Source organism: Pundamilia nyererei, unplaced genomic scaffold, assembly GCF_000239375.1.
Source record: "Pundamilia nyererei isolate P.nyererei 1_Seehausen unplaced genomic scaffold, PunNye1.0 scaffold00011, whole genome shotgun sequence".
Classification (NCBI taxonomy): Eukaryota; Metazoa; Chordata; class Actinopteri; order Cichliformes; family Cichlidae; genus Pundamilia; species Pundamilia nyererei.
In genome coordinates this window covers 590,572-606,425 of record NW_005187412.1, presented here as the reverse complement: position 1 = coordinate 606,425, position 15,854 = coordinate 590,572, and the positions used below count along the sequence as shown (strand labels likewise).

The 15,854-nt window shown below is 41.1% G+C and overlaps 2 protein-coding genes across 4 annotated transcripts in view; one reads left to right on the top strand and one right to left on the bottom strand.

Annotated features, from left to right (window-relative positions):
* Positions 1-3,331: 3,331 nt before the first annotated feature.
* Positions 3,332-12,425, top strand: marchf7 (membrane-associated ring finger (C3HC4) 7). Of its 3 annotated transcripts, none has more exons than XM_005724139.1 (11): positions 3,332-3,369; positions 5,319-5,533; positions 7,619-7,762; positions 7,910-8,081; positions 8,302-8,493; positions 8,611-9,742; positions 9,937-10,106; positions 10,210-10,313; positions 10,724-10,828; positions 11,543-11,591; positions 11,728-12,425. In XM_005724139.1, exons 2-11 carry the CDS (start codon positions 5,342-5,344, stop codon positions 11,817-11,819), a joined length of 2,352 nt encoding a protein of 783 aa, XP_005724196.1. In that variant the 5' UTR covers positions 3,332-3,369; positions 5,319-5,341; the 3' UTR covers positions 11,820-12,425. The 3 variants fall into 3 exon arrangements, with proteins under 3 accessions (XP_005724196.1, XP_005724195.1, XP_005724197.1); XM_005724138.2 differs by lacking the exon at positions 3,332-3,369 and adding an exon at positions 3,391-3,595; XM_005724140.1 differs by lacking the exon at positions 3,332-3,369 and adding an exon at positions 3,622-3,790.
* A 66-nt stretch (positions 12,426-12,491) lies between these two features.
* Positions 12,492-15,854, bottom strand: part of ly75 (lymphocyte antigen 75) — a 32,773-nt gene continuing 29,410 nt past the window's right edge. The window contains exons 33-35 of the mRNA XM_005724141.1: positions 15,327-15,443; positions 15,063-15,242; positions 12,492-14,779 (exon numbers count right to left, since the gene is read on the bottom strand). Coding sequence (XP_005724198.1) covers positions 14,607-14,779; positions 15,063-15,242; positions 15,327-15,443 — 470 coding nt within the window. The 3' untranslated portion in view covers positions 12,492-14,606. The remainder of the gene's footprint in view (positions 14,780-15,062; positions 15,243-15,326; positions 15,444-15,854) is intronic.

Genomic DNA, 15,854 nt, shown 5'->3' with positions numbered 1-15,854 from the left:
TGTGTGTGTGTGTGTGTGTGTGTGTGTGTGTGTGTGTGTGTGTGTGTGTGTGTGTGTGTGTGTGTGTGTGTGTTACCTCAGCTGTAAAGTAAAGCTTTCAGACATTGACACTTTTAGTTGAGCTCTGGCTCCCATCCGTCTGTGATCCTTGAGCTTCCTCCAACACTGATTTGAAGCCCACTGATGGAAGGAATGACTCTGAAATTTTGGGAGTAAGTGATGTTTAAAATAACGATTTGTCCAGTACCTTATTAAAATGTACTGTTCTTTATAATTACCCACTTCCTTCTGTGCTCCAGGTAAACAAGAAAATCAAGCTCAAATTCCATCATACAAATGCATGTAAGTGGATCTCAAAGATAAGGAACCCAAACATACATGTAAAAAGAAAGTTTTCATTTGGTCGTATGCAGTCCTCTGAAAAAAAGTCCACCTTTACTGCTTACATATGAATTAAGAGGGTAAGTAGTAGCCATGTGCTGATAATAAAATGCACTTGATCACAGCGGGGAAGCTTATAAGGACATTTGCAAACAATATGAAGTCTGTCATTCCACAGTGCAAAAGATTATTCACCAGTGAAAAATATTCAGGACAGCTGCCAATCTTCCAAATTCACTTCAAGGTCAGATCGTGCAATGCTGAGAGAAACTGAAAAGAAAAACAACAGCTACATCTCAGACTCTACAGGCCTCTGCGGGCATCTTAAATGCCCAGAAAAATTTGAAAAAGACTGAACATGTATGGCTTGTTTGGAAGAGTCGCCAGGAGAAAGCCGCTTTCCCTAGAAACATGGCAGCACAGCTTAGGTTTACAAAGTTGCATCTGAACAAACCGCAAGCCTTCTGGAACAATGTCCTTTGATCAGATGAGACCAAAGTGCGGATGTCTTTTCTTAGTGCACATAATGCATGTTTGGATAAAATCAACCACAGCACATCAGCACAAACACCTCACAGCAACTGTGGTGAAGGAGTAATGCAAGGACCTGGGCACCTTCCAGTCACTGAATCGACCACAAACTCCTCTGCATTCCAAAGTATCCTAGTCAAATTCGAGGCTATCTGTCCAACAGCTAAAGCTTGGCTTAAACTGGGTCACGCAAAAGGACAATGATTTCTACAACAAAACTACAACAGAATGGCTGAAAAAGAAAAGAATCGAGGGGTTGAAATTGCCTAGTCAAAGCCCAGACCTCAACTCATCTGAAATGCTCAAGAGAGCTGTGTATAAACAAATGCCCACAATCTCAATGAACTGCAGCAATGCTGTAAAGAAAAGTGGGCCAATTTCCTCTGCATTGCTGTGAGAGACTAATTGAGTCATACAGAAAATGACTGCACACAGTTATGTGAAAATGTTATTCACAACAGATTAACATTAGTCAGCAGTCAATAAGCTTTATAACAGCTAATACTAACATTTGGGTGTCAAATCATCAATTTAAAAAGATCTCAAGAGACATATTCCTACATAAATATAACTACCCAGTCAAAAGGAATAATTAGAAAGAGCCTTGGCCATAAAAGCCAATCTAGAACTCTGTAGAATCAGGTCCAGATTTCCTTTTGTGGAGGTGGAAGAACATTACAGAAGGACAACTGTTTGTGCATCACTCATTCCAGTCCTTAGTTAAAACCACGTGTCAGCACACTGGGTATTTGACAGAAAGTAATTAAATGACTCTCAGATCACGAAAAGCAACATTCCCAGGTCTGAAGACACAAAAAACTGACCTATTTGACCCTTATTCCCATCTGTATGTGTCAAGGACACTAGGCAATGAGTATCAGCTCATCAATACCTTGCCAGAAGCCAAACACAGTGGTAGGGGTATCAGACTGTGAGGTTACTCTTCTGTGACATGGACTGGGAGACTGGTGAGGATAAAATGTGCATGCAGTAAAATATATGTCAATCTTAAGTGAATACCTGTTTCACAGTACTTGGGATTTAAGAATTCAAAAAAGGTTCTACTTCATCAACACAACCTGAAAAATACTGCTGTGGAAACACAGGAGAGGATTTCAGCAAACTCCTGAATGCTAACACAACTCAACACTACAGTGTCAGAGTACCTGAACCAAAACAGAGCATCTCTGAAGAGACCTGCTTATCCCTGTACACTGACACGCTCCATCCAAACTGGTTGTGTCACGTGCACTTCTGAAAATCCCTTTTCCTCCATCTACCAATTCTGCCCGCTTCATCTCCAACCCCTGCTCTCCACTTCTTGTCTGCGCCAAAGCTCCTCTGTCACTGGAACAAACACAGCACACCAACACTCAGCTCTGCTTCCCCCAGATAGACTTAACTTTCTGTACTCTCTTTACTCTGCTGTGCCTAGCTCCCCCCTCCCCCCACCCCCCTTTCCCTGCTCCATCTGCCCCAGACTTATGCCCAGTCTAAATATTTCTCCAGCAACCTTGCCACCCTCACTTAAAAATAAGCCAAAGTTTTCTTGCAACCATGCCTCCCATTGTCTGTCTGCTTCGTGGCTTATTAGTTTAGGAGAATGGGCTCGAACAATAGTGTTGTGCAATACTCCAAATTTTGGTATCAGTCCGATATTGGCTGGATCTGGAAATTACGCCCCTGGATGAAACAAAGCATCGATCCTATCACGCCAGTATGGTCCAATACAAATACCAGCGTTGGTATTGATACCATCCATATTTGCATATTAATCAAACAATTCAACAAGCTGGAACTAGGATTGCTCCTTAGAACTTTCCCCAGTGAAAGCACTTTGTTTTTGCTTTGTCACTGTGGACCACTTTGTGTGGACCAAGAAACATACATTTCCGTCATTTCTGAGATGAATCTGAAAGGATGTTAAAAACTTGTATGATATGGAGATCTGAAATATTGTTCATTTTTTCTTGACCCTGCCTTGTCTCAGACGTGAAATGGAGATGGAAACATAATTGATGCAAAAACACTTAATTACAAGCAGAAGAAATCATGAGTTAAGTCAGCAGTATTAAATATTAAAGGCTAAAGTGCTCATCAGTCATAACTGCTGAATGATCCCTAGTTGAAACTTTTTTTTACAGCGGTATTAGTGCTTTAACAGCATTTTAACATTACTGATTGATTTGTATGGATGTCATAAACAATGGTGTACTGTCTTTAATCATTTATTTATTAATTCATTTCTATTTTTTTCTATTTGCGTCTTAATTTGTAAAGTAACTGTAAACAGATTTTAAGCAGTCTGCTTTAGTGAAGTAAATCTCATTATAAGTAGAGAGAAGTTGTTACATCAGTCTGAGCACTAAAACATTAAAAACAGGACTGAATTGTCGGCCACACGGGGGTGTTGTTCGGCTCTGCCTGGATACTTTTGACGTTACAAAGTCGCACCAGGTTTGATTTAATTAGTGCCATAAATACTCTTGTGTTCTTCTCAGGCCGCACAATTGTAGCTGGCTCAGAGGTGGCAGAAAAAAAGGGGTGGATGCTCCAACAACCACCTAAAAACAACCTTTCAGTCAGACCACTCCCTCCGGGTCACGGTAAAGTCACTTAACAGTCTGCGTCGACAGCAGGCGCCATCGCTCCTGTTGTGCGAAAAGCAAGCTTGAAACTAAAGGTGAGGTGGGAATGTTTTGGGAATTTAGCTGACGCAACCTGGCGTTTAAAACGTAAAAAGAGGGAAGAAGAAGAAGTAGAAAAGAAGAAGCGAGTGACTGTCGTGAAGTGGGGGTTATGGGGGAGCTAAGCAGCTAGCTTCGAAGCTAACAGGGCTGTCTGCTGAGTCGTCGGAAAACAGCAGCTGAACTGCTCGGTAACCGAGTCTGAACGACTGCTAGCGAGATAAACAAGATTTGTAAATAGCCAGCGACGGCTAACCTGCTAATGTAAACACGGAAAGTGACATCCCTTTTAACCCGGGTGTTGGTTAAACTGCTAACGTCGTTTGTCGTGCAAGTGCAGCGGAATGTAATAAGTTGGTGAAGACAATTAGCGACGCGGAGTTCCGAGCATTCAGCGTAAATGGAAATACGCGGCAAGCGCAGGTTAACGGAAATTCATGAAAGTTTGAATGCTACCTATCGCACAGCTAAAGCTAAACGGCTGTCAGACGGCTAACTATTAGATGGATTAAGGGTTTTGGTGGCGAGGAGGGCGTTCCTTGATAAATTCAACAAAGCAAGACGTCAAGCAGTCGGGGTTAGTCATGGCTCATCTCGAAAACACAGGCCGCTGCCGAGTCTGTGCAGCCACACGATTGTTTAAATTCTTTGGTAGGGTTGTGGTGACTAATGAGGTTTTGTCGACGGGTGTTGGGGTTTCAGGTCCTCATTATGCTAGTTCCCCATTTGTCCAAAAACGTAACCTGCAGATAAGTTAGCCATAAATAAAGCGAGGGCCTTGCTTATGCAAACGTATTAAAGACAGATTGGGGGGAAATCCAGCTAAACTGCATTGCCTTTTAATAGGATGCACCTTCACGCTTTTTTTTTTTGTCGTTGTCGTGCAAAATTTGCAGAAAGTTCCAATGTTTCTGCTTTTAGGCTTCATATTTATTTTGGACTGTTTTGGGGATTTCAGTGGGAGTTTTACTAATTAATCTGTTTAACAGGTTTCAGTGCTGTGTTTTGGTTTCAATGTTTTTGTCTTCTGACCTGATTTACTGCCCTTCATTTCGGACCTGACAGGCTGCTGGCTGGCTGTACTATCTGTGACCACAGGTGCTGTAGCTAATCTCAGTGTCAATACCAGGAAGTAACTCATACTGTACAAGTTTATGCCATGAAGGCTCGACTCTGTTTTTAGGTCGGCTGGTACATCTAGAGTTCAGCTGGTGCTGAAAGTTGCGTTAAAAAAATGTAAGAGTAATACAGTTTAATTGGCTGTGCTCACTGTGCTGCTGTTGTAATGGTGTTTAATAATAAATGAGTGTCTTATAAGTGTTGCAGAGCATCTTGTTTGCTTAGAGGCTCAGCTCGCAGTGCTGAATTGGCTCCTTGGTAGTATCATGTTCCTGTAACAGAGTTCACAGTCCTTAAGATAGGCACTGTGTCTTTGATACCAAGACCAGGAAGTGGCTGGGTGGTAAGTTTTTAGTGTTTACAGACACACTGTCACATGTGCTCCATCAACAAATCAGAGGTCTTGCAACACCACCCGGCACAGCATGGTTGCTTAACAGATTGAAGTTGCAGGCCCTTTAAAAGTTTGTGCTGAGAGGTGTGGACTTCATGTCCTGTCTTGTGTTTAGGTGGAATAATAGGCACTTGTGAAAGGAAGTTAACATTGAAAAGACATCTGTGGTATTACAGCAACAATATCTCTCTCTTCCCCCCCGTCAGCTTTATTTTCAAGGCAATCCACAATGGACTCGAGGTCTCGCAGGCTTCCGTTTTGTCTGTCCAGCTCAAGGTCGTCCTACATATCCAGTCCTGCGCATTCAACAGTCCCATCCTCATCGCTGGGCTCCAGTAGACTATACAGCAGGGAAACGGTGCTGAATAATGACCGGTTCCCAAGGGCGTCATCGTCTTACAAGGCAGATGTCGACAAACAGGTAGGTAGGCTGATGGCACAGCAAAAAATGGCTAATGCAGGGAATCGTACACTTAATTTTACGCCATGCATTTTACGCTTCCAGACCTTTTGCTTACAATATGTACAGCCAAGTGCTAAGTTAAAGAAAGAACCTGAATTCTTGATTGCTAAGTGAGGGGTGATTACGTTATCGGTTGTGTTTTGCTCTCATGGTTTGGTGCACTTAGGGAGTCAGCAGCTTTTACCCTATGAAGCACTTCTCTCTCTCTCTCTCTCTCTCTCTGTGTGTGTGTGTGTGTGTGTGTGTGTGTGTGTGTGTGTGTGTGTGTGTGTGTGTGTGTGTGTGTTATTATTTTATTTCTTTGAATACAGCAGTTAAATGTCTCCATTTTATCCCAATTGGATGAAATTTCAGCGGGAAAGCTGCTGGTTTAAAATTGGATACAACGATCGGTTACAACAGCAGCTGCTCCTAAAATCTGCCTCCCTACTCTCTCCTCTACTACCTGGGGCTCTAGTGAGCTGCCTTTCTAGCGTATTCCATGGCATTCAAGTCAGCTCTTTTTCTCACAGGTTCCCTTTAGTGCATGATCCAAACTACGTTTAACAGTAGTGCAACAGGAGACACTCTGGAGGTCTTTTTATAGGGTAGCCTAGATTCCTTGACACATGATGTGCGTATTTCAGTCCCAATGCTCGTCAAAGACCATCTCAAAAGAGAGTGTTACTATTGGCTCTGGCTGTGTCTAGCTTTTATTGTTTTGTTTTTTTTTTGTTTTTTCAAGGGACTCTTGGTGCTTTCACCCTACAAACTACCTTGTGTATGTTAATGTTATTGCTCATGAAGCGAGATAAGCAATCATTTCAGTTAACATTCACTTAAATCTGCACAAGTTCTTCTTCCAACCTAAGACACATGAACATGTTTTGTTAGCCTAAAGAAAGATTGTTAATTTTTTTTTTAAAAAGGGTGTTAAAGCGGACATGAATACATTCTCATTTTCTTTTTTTGGCCTGTCACTTCAAACTACTTGAGTCATTGTCCTTCCTGTATGAGATATCTAAAGGCAGGCTGTTGACATGTAGGTCTGCTCACGTTTGTCTTCCTTTTCAGTTTAGCACTAAGTTTCTTATGTCTGATTTAGACTGATTTAGAAATTGCATCATAACTTGCGATGTAACCAGAAACCTCTTTTAACCTTATGCCACAACCTTCCACATAGGGCTGTTCGATATAATGATATGTATCGGATGACAATATAAAACATCTATCGTTTCATTTTACGCTATCGTTTGTTTCGTGGTGTCACAAAATAAACAGTTTACGGCAATATTTTTTTCACCGTTTTGATGGTGACTGTAGTGGCTATAATTTCTTAAAGTTCTCTCTTTCTCTTATATTTAATATAACCACACGACAGATGGACAAGCGCCTGTTTTTAGCAACAATGACGGTAAAACCATTGCGTGTCCGCTTATTTATTTTCCACATAAGGTTTATGTGGAAAATTACATCTGGACGTCCAGATGAACAGAATCAACTTCTGGAGATTTACTTACCTGGATGATTGAGCATGCATCAAGACTCCCTTTCACAATAAAGCTCAAGATCCTGTTGGGACTCTTCAAAATAAACTGAATCACGTGAAAGAGTATGCAGAGTATTTACGGATGAGAAGCAAAAAAGAGCCGTCAGGTGCTTAAAAAAATAAACCTTAGACAAAAACGGTAGAACAGGCTTTTCCCCGCAGCACGAGGTGTAATAAATACTCACAAAGAAAACGGCGGCCGTTACAACTTAAGTCTAAAAATTTATAGTATCATGTGTCGGTTAAAACATTCGACTAAACGTAGGGTCAACACTGCCAACACAGCTAAATGGGATGGAAGGTTGCGGTGTAGAGTTAGAAGGGGTTTATGGTTTTGACATAGATTTCCCACCAATATCTAAATCAGGGATTAACCTTTAGATAAAACACATATGTATACACATGTGTATATATGTTAGTGCTGCTAGAGCACAAGTTGCGAACCACTCATCAAAACAATGCGCAGACAATGGTCTAACTAATGCTAAAGTTATTTACCTTGTCTCCTTTCAAAGAGTTCTCGTCTCCTGAGCTCGACAAGAGACTACAGTAACTCTGACAGTCGCTCCAGTAGCTGGAAGTTGCCCTCTCTGACATCGTCCAGCAGATCGCATGATTGCCAGTGGGCCGATTCCTCTCTCAGCAGCAGGAGCAAACTGGTACTGATGATGTTCTGTGCCATTTTCTAACAGCAGGCACAAAAAAGCAGCCTGGTTAAATGTATTTTCTGAAAGACTGCAAGGTAGAGGACTGGTGAATGCTATTGAAGTATTTTATTCTCTGATGTTTGCCTTCATTATTTCCAGACTGACTCTGAGGCGAGGTTTGGGATGCGCTCGGGTATGTTGAATGCCGTTGACGATGGTGACTCTAAAAGGGCCAAACTGTCAAGCACCAACAGAGGAATTTACTCAAGAATGGCCAGCAGTTCAGTTACAGGATCCACCTACTCCAGTAATGGGCTTAGCAGTGGCAGAGGTACGTTATAGCAGTTCACGGTGCTGTTTCCTCATTACCAGCTGAAAGTAATACAAAGGCTATGAAGTAAAAAAAGAACCTAGCATCATGATGGCGAATAGGAAAAACAAATGTGAAATGAAAGAAACGTTGCATTCAGGGAGAATTGATTAAATTCTACTTCCCATCAGCATTAATTTGATTTGGAACATTTGTATACCCTCTTTCTTAAAATGTATAGGAGAAAAACCAAATGACTCTCTTGATTCTTCGTGGAGCTCATGCCGATTACTCTCACGGTCATCATCGTCATCATCCTCTTCATCTTCCAATCCTTTATTGTCCAGAAGAGACCAAGAGACAAAGAATGAGCCCAGTCTCTCAGGTTTGGGAGAAAGAAGAGTTAGGACGCCTGGATTAGTTTCCTCATTATGTAGGCTTCGTTTTTCTTTCTTTTCTTTTTTTTTTGTTGGATAATTTGAACACATAATACCCTGTCGACTTGGCGCCAGTCTTACACATACTACTCTTTTCTTTACCCTTGTTTCAGATCACACAGACCGGGTGACCTCCACATATGCACAGGGAGCTCGTCCTAAAGAAACTTCCTACTCTCCCTCATCGTCTTCTTCTACTCGAGAAAGCTCCCACTTGAATCACCACTTCTCCTCTTCTCACGGGACTTCTCCTCAGGTGCATAACTTCAGGAACAGAAGCGCAACCCGTTTTTCGAATGGCTCATCAACCCTCAACTCATCTCAGGAACAAACGGAAAGGCCCGAATCCTCCTCTCATACCACCTCCTCTTATTCCTCCAACGTCCCCTGGTATGCCACTCCCGTGCCCAGACCAGAGCCTACACTGCCGAGGCCGATCCCTGAAGGCGCTGAACCGGAGAGCCGTCGCTCTACACGCCGCCTTTTGTCCCGTCTCTTTTCACGGCGCTCCAGCCAGGACTCTTCAAGCGGATCTTCCAGTGTTCGTTCAGTTGATGACGACAGCCCGTCAACTGGTGGGGAGTCCGTGGACAGCGATGAAGGAACCAGGATGTCTAGTGTGGACCCTGATACTGGAAGGTCAATCATGGGTAGCCTCAGGAAAAACAGAGCAGATCTCAGCTCTATCCAGGAAAGCAATTGCAGTGACTATCACAGTGGCCTGCCTCGACCACGAATGGCGTCGTGGAGAGAGCCTGGTGTCAGCAATGGAGGCGGCAGCGGCTCCTCCTGGCTTTCTTCCTCCTTCCGAGGCCGCTGTCCTCCTCTCCTCTCTCGCCTCAGAAGGCATGCCAGGGATGAAAGCACGCAGTCGACCGTGGCCTCAGAAGAAGGTTACAGACGGCCTCAGCGTTTACTGAGAAGGTGGGATGATCTTGAGCTTAAAACCTCACAGGATGATGGAGACGATGATAATGAAGAGGATGAAGAAGAGAATGAAGAAGAGGAAGGAGCAGTTGGTTTAGAGGCCTTTGGTGCTGGGCGTACTTATACAATCGAGAATGAAACATTACCTGAACTCGAAGATGCCTCAGTTGAAATTTCACCACGCCGTAGAGTCAGGGTGTATGAAAACATTTCAGTTTCTGTCGGTCCTCTGGGTGGGGCTGAGAGCCAGTCTGACGACCAGAAAGAGAAGAACATTTCCAGTAGGGATCAAGAGAAGCTGCGCAAGATCAAAGAAAGGTAATGGCTTTTGATCTGTCTGCGCATGACTGATCTCACTTATTTTGTAGTGATGAGTGTCAGATCTTTAACACAGCTCTATTTTCTCAAGGTGTTTATCAGCAGCTCTGTGCTAATTAATTCACTATGTAAAACAGAAAAAATTAAGTTATACATTGTATCGAGTAGATCTGAACGCACTGTTTCCTGTTTAGACTGTTGCTGGAGGATTCTGACGAGGAAGAAGGTGATCTGTGCCGAATCTGCCAGATGAGGGAGGAATCTTCATCCAACCCTCTGATTCAGCCGTGCCGCTGTACGGGCAGTCTGCAATATGTCCACCAGGAATGCATCAAGAGGTGGCTTCTCTCCAAAATTGGCTCAGGTAATCACAGGCTTCTCATATGGGTGCAGCTTTTATGAATAAAGTGTCTCATAATTACTACTTCTTTCTGTCTTTTCTTTTGTTTTTTTTCCTTCCTGCTCAGGTGCAAACCTCGAAGGCATCACAACGTGTGAACTCTGTAAGGAGAAGCTGCGTTTGAACATCGATAACTTTGACATTCAGGAGCTGTACAGGACGCATGTGCAAGTGAGTTATTTCACCTCGCTTGGAGGAAAAAAATCAGAATTTCCAAACCCAAAAGCTCTAATTGAAATGAATAAAGAAGCAGTTTTCATTTACTGTGACTGTTTTAATTAATTATGCAAATGTATTAATAACATAATCAAGGGGTTCTCTGCCCTTTTTAATTTGAGTGGATTTAAAACATGTCATTGTACAGAGTTAAAAAAAAACAAAACCAAAAAAACCCCCCACAAAGCACAATGAGTGCTGGTGTAATTGAAGTGATTCCTCTGTTATGTTTGCTGCAGTTGGATCTGAACAAAGTTGAACTATGTTGGATTAAACACAGACAAGCAGCATTGAAGCTGCTCTTGGGTTGACCTATTTCAGTATGCTGGGAAAACGCCCTTACAAGTGTTTTTCATGCTCTGCAGTCTGAATATGACGAGTTCATCAGTAGCGGTCTCTACCTAGTGGTCCTGCTACATTTCTGTGAGCAAAGGTTCTCAGATGTCCTCGGAGCGGTCGATACAGCTGGGGTGAGAAACCGAACAAATTCACCTGTGGTGTTTATTAGCTTGAACGCTGAAAGACTCATTTATTGTCCAATTATGTTAGAGCACAGCTATAAGAAAATGCTTATGAACCTGTGAGGATTTCTGCTGTGATTTTAATCAAAGAAAACATGCTGCTGTCATCTGAGTCAGTCACAGACAAACACAAATTCATCCAGACTAATCTCACACAATGATTTTTAAAGCATTTGGTCCCTGATTCACAGAAGCAGTCCCAAAACAAGACTCTGCCTTCACTGTGCTTCAGTTAGGATGAGCATTTGTTGTGATGGGCCAAACATAGTGATGCCGAGTTTAACATTTATTTCATCTGTGCGTATAACGGCTTTGGCTAGACTATGGGAGAAGCTAATTAGATGTTACTATGAACTTAAAAAAAAAAAGAAGACACATAAACGTGTCTTAAGTCTTTTCCACATTTTGATAATGAATGTAATATTTGGTGTGATCTTTTACATGATACCCACTCCTCAGTTATCTTTTGATGGCCATCCAGATAACCAATGAAAGTTCACAGGGTTCACAAATGTTTTCTTGAATTTGAGCAGCACATTGAGTTTGCCTATTCGCTGTGCGCAGTTGAGCAAAAACACTTGCACAATTTCAAAAATGTTGAAGCGATGAATTGTGGCTGACTTGAAATCTTGAAAAGAGACGCATCTTCCCTTTCTCACCTAGTTATTCAACCTGGTGAGAATTCTTCATGACCACATGGACAATCTTGAAAGTATGTTGCTCTTCCCTTTTGTCGCAAACAAGCTTTTGTCTGATTGTTTTTGTCTAAAGCTACCAGCTTTGTGTTGACAAATGCATGAGGGATCTTTTGTGGCTACATAATTTGACTTGATGTCTGTGGATTGCAGTTCCCCATGGAGAAAGTGACGAGGAGGTGCGAGACAACAGACCGTCCATCGAGTTTTCGGACCTGGATGACGATCTCGAAGAGGAGTACTAAATATGTGGGAAAGAATAAAAGTAGGTCAGACGATCTGCAGTTACAGGGCTTCTCATTCCAGGGGGCTCACCAGGTTTCACACAGGCTTTGACATCTGAAATGCAACAGCGGCTACAGATACCAAGTGCACAGAACATGTCTCGACTTTTCTGCAGATATGCAAACTTGGAATGAATTAGTACAAAATATTTAGGTTAATACCACTATATTTGTTTCCCTGAGAGTGCACTTTAATTCAGTTATAATTCAATTAAAATGCAAGTTTTTTCTTTTCTCTTTTTTCAAATTGTTATACCACAAGTGCTTTAATGTTGAGATGAAAAAGCAGAAATAGAATGGGACTGTGGTAACAAGTGATATGTACTTGGTGTGATGGCGAGTGCGAGCTTTTGGGGGAAAAAATAACAATAATAATAATAAAAAATATTCTTTTGTGTTTTTCTCTGATTATTTTTGTTTCCCAGTTAGGAATATGTTAAAAATAGAGAAGGGGGGGGGGCGTACAAGGCAAGGACAGTTTGTCAATGGTGTATCATAATTTCTTTGTGTATGTACACATCTCGTTTAATGCTTCTAATTTTGGGAATAAAGAATAATTGCACACTGCCTTACTTTCAGTCCTCTTTACTATCAAGCATGAGGAACTTTTTTTGGTAGCTGTGTTGCAGGTGAAGTGCTGGGACGTTGGATCCTGGCAGACTTCTAGATGAGGGTCACTTACAGCAAAGCTTCTCTGTTATCACAGCTAGTGGTAAATTGCAGCATACAACTGCACACACTGCTCGTATGGGATCGCCCTTAAATGAGTGTTTTCATATCTGCCATGTTTGGGAATTTAGTGACAAATGGCAGCATGCTTTGACTTTCCAAGTGTTTTATTTTAAAAAGATCTTTTGGCCATAATTCATAACTACATGTTTAAAGCTCACTGTGACATGAGGTTCTGGCCCAACCGTTTACTTTTCTGCCTGTTTCTCATCACTATAAATTAAGAACAAAAGAGAAGACTGACCCTTAAAAAAAAAAAATCACATTTATTTACTGAATTGGATACTGAATTGGAGAGATCAAAATCAGCCACACCTTGGCATTGTTGATTCTTTAGATCTTGAGGGGTGATTCAAGACTTTTCCACAGTGCTGTATTTGAAATTATTTAAATGATTTGTGGTGATGTAGGGATTTTTATCCCATACTGTTCCAGACTAATCAAGAACTGTTGGCGGAGATGACACAAGCTATAGCATTTAAAAAGATCTCTCAGATGATTGGGAAGACCGGATAATTATTTTAGAAAAGGGCACAAATCTACGTCTTTATTTGGAGGACATGTCACAAGGTATGGAGAGATCTTTGTTTTGTAGCAATGGCCATGTTTATGTTTAGTCTGCCTGATGAATGCATGAGCGATGACTGGGAGGACAGTGTGTGGTTTCATGTGTTGTCTTCTTGTGATGATACGTCCCTTCCTCGGTATTTTGTGTGTTTGAAGTGTAAATAAACTAATGGTAGTGGCCACAATGGTAACTGAAAAATAAAAGCCATTGAAAGTGGTGCATTTTATTGGAAGCATACCTGATTTCAGCTGATAAGTTTGAGCAGCAATGACATGAAAGTAAACAGCATATAAAGAGAGGTTAATAAGCCACACGGAAGCAGTTCTTCTGGCTTTTAACATTCAAAATGAGTCAGAGCGTCTTTGGTTCATTCTCAGTAATAAACACATCACTTATTTACAGAGCATTTACAAGAAACAGCAGTGCAATCTCGATTGCAAACATAAAAAAAAAAAAAACTCTTTCCAAAACTCACTGTGCTTGAATTTGGGAGCCGCTTCTCCACAAGGTATTAAAGTGCGTTCTTGGTCAGTAGTCAAGTATATAGTATAGTCAGAGCTATATTAAATATAATTTTTTTTTTCAAATTCCTTTTTGCCCTTACACTAATAAAACCATTGTTAGACATGAATACATGTTTATAACAATCTGTTAAGTTTTGTTAAAATTAAACTAGATCATGTTTGACTGCGTTTTAAAGTTAAAAACAAAACACTAAAAAATGTTATTTTAAAGTGCAGTCAAACTAAAATACACATGTATTTTCTTAGGCCACAGTGTTAATTTGTCAAACCAATCAGCTTTCAATACAGCTGAGTTGCAGTTGGCATAAAACAAACCCCCCCCCCCAAAAAAAGATTCACAGCCTTTAGTTTCCCTGTTTTGCTTGAAGACAAAAGTACAGGGACGTGGCAGTGTTATCTGAAATACAATCCATCTAGATACAAAAACGCTTGTTACTGTATTTTCAGATGACCCGTGCTTTTAAAAATCATATTCATATACCGACACCCCCTCCCCTCCCACACACACACGTAAATCAAACAGTAGATTATTGGTTAAAAGCACTTTTGTGAATGTTTGAAGTCACTCATGCATCAGTGCAATTTTAGCTGTTAAGGCTGCAGGTTGCATATGTTTGTAAAGCATCTGAAAATCCCATTTTTATAATTGAAATAAAAAATTTAAAAAAGACCAAGAAGAATAAGCCCACCCATTAAAATTAAGTATACAGTGCTGCTCTTATTAAACACAATGTGAACCCAAATTAAGAAACTGATTGGGAGATATTCACAAATCTCAAACAATATTTACAACTTCACACGGAAAAAAATTGGCTTGAGAAAGATAAATAAATAATTTAAAAAAGAGGAGGGGGGAGATTACATAAAAAAAAAATCACTTGTGGCAGACATATCAATACTTCCTGAGGCTGAAAACTTGAAGCAGGCTCAGTCTGCATCAATTATACTGGTGGTGTCCATATCATCTAAGGTCCTCTCGTAGCGGACGGTAGAAGGGAAGTGGGCTCGTTTTTTCTTGTAGATGACAAAGCCGAGGGCTAAAATGAGAGCGATGAGCGCCACGATGAAGAAGCCCAGTGCCACCGGGGAGCCTGCAGACTCTGAGGAACAAACGTTAGCACATCATCAGCCCAAGTCCAAGAGGCAGCGTGTTAGACACAAACTAAGTTCAAAAAATGTTTCAACTAAAACCTCCTGTTATTACAGGTTCTTTAGTGTGAATTAATTTTACAGCAAAATAAAATGAAGAAAAAGTGAAAAAGTTGCCGTACTTTCTGTGTTTATCATGCAAATAACAGAGGAATGCTCTCATCCTTCAGTCAGCAGCAAAACAAATTCCCACAAAGTGTTAGGGTTTGTCTCGACACCTGTTGTGATACTCACTTGCTTTCGTTTTGCAAACAACACGACTGTAGCTACTCTCGCAGGGGACCAGATTCCAGTTTCCACCATTGCCTGCCACCATGACGGCACACTGGGACCCAGACTTCTTCCCGGTTCCGGCTGTAGATGACCAGTTAGAGAAATCCAGATGGGAGCCATCCTGCGGGGATACAGGCTTACCTAAGAGGACAAACAAAAATGAAAAAAAGAATGAATTAATGTCATATTACTGTCCAGCTTTTATTTTTAAATTGCGATTCTTACCTTGAGTATCAAGATCTATGCCGAGCCACACTTGATTGGTGATGAGAGGGTGCTCAGTGATGTAGTTGGCCAGAAAATCATTTTCGTCTTTGGTTTCGATGGTTAGTAGATGAGAATCTGTCAGTAAAGAGAAGCCGCAGTTCACACAAAAAATTCTAATTTTATTTTGTATAAAAATATCAGAGAAGATAGACATGAATATTCTACCAGACAGACCCCAGGAGGACAATTTTGATTAGACTTTTGTTTTTGCGTTGCAGTATTGATCATTAATCTAAATGTAATGCTGCCAAGGCTCACCCTGAATGGGGCATACTTTGTGTTTTAAACAGCTGTTTGTGATGTGTGTACATGTGCTTTGTTATGATTCTATATTATGTATGAACTTATGTATATTTTATTATAATGCACCGTCAAAGGCAAGTCAATATATATATATATATATATTAGGGGTGCAACGATACACAAAATTCACGGTTCGGTTCGGTTCGATACTTTGGTGTCACGGTTCGATATTTTTTCGATACA

Excerpts from the sequence above, each read along its gene's own strand:
- marchf7 (XM_005724139.1), top strand. The coding sequence starts at position 5,342 with ATGGACTCGAGGTCTCGCAGGCTTCCGTTTTGTCTGTCCAGCTCAAGG. Across the intron at positions 8,494-8,610 it reads TGGATTAGTTTCCTCATTAT|ATCACACAGACCGGGTGACC; the intron begins GTAGGCTTCGTT and ends CCCTTGTTTCAG. Across the intron at positions 10,314-10,723 it reads TGTACAGGACGCATGTGCAA|TCTGAATATGACGAGTTCAT; the intron begins GTGAGTTATTTC and ends CATGCTCTGCAG.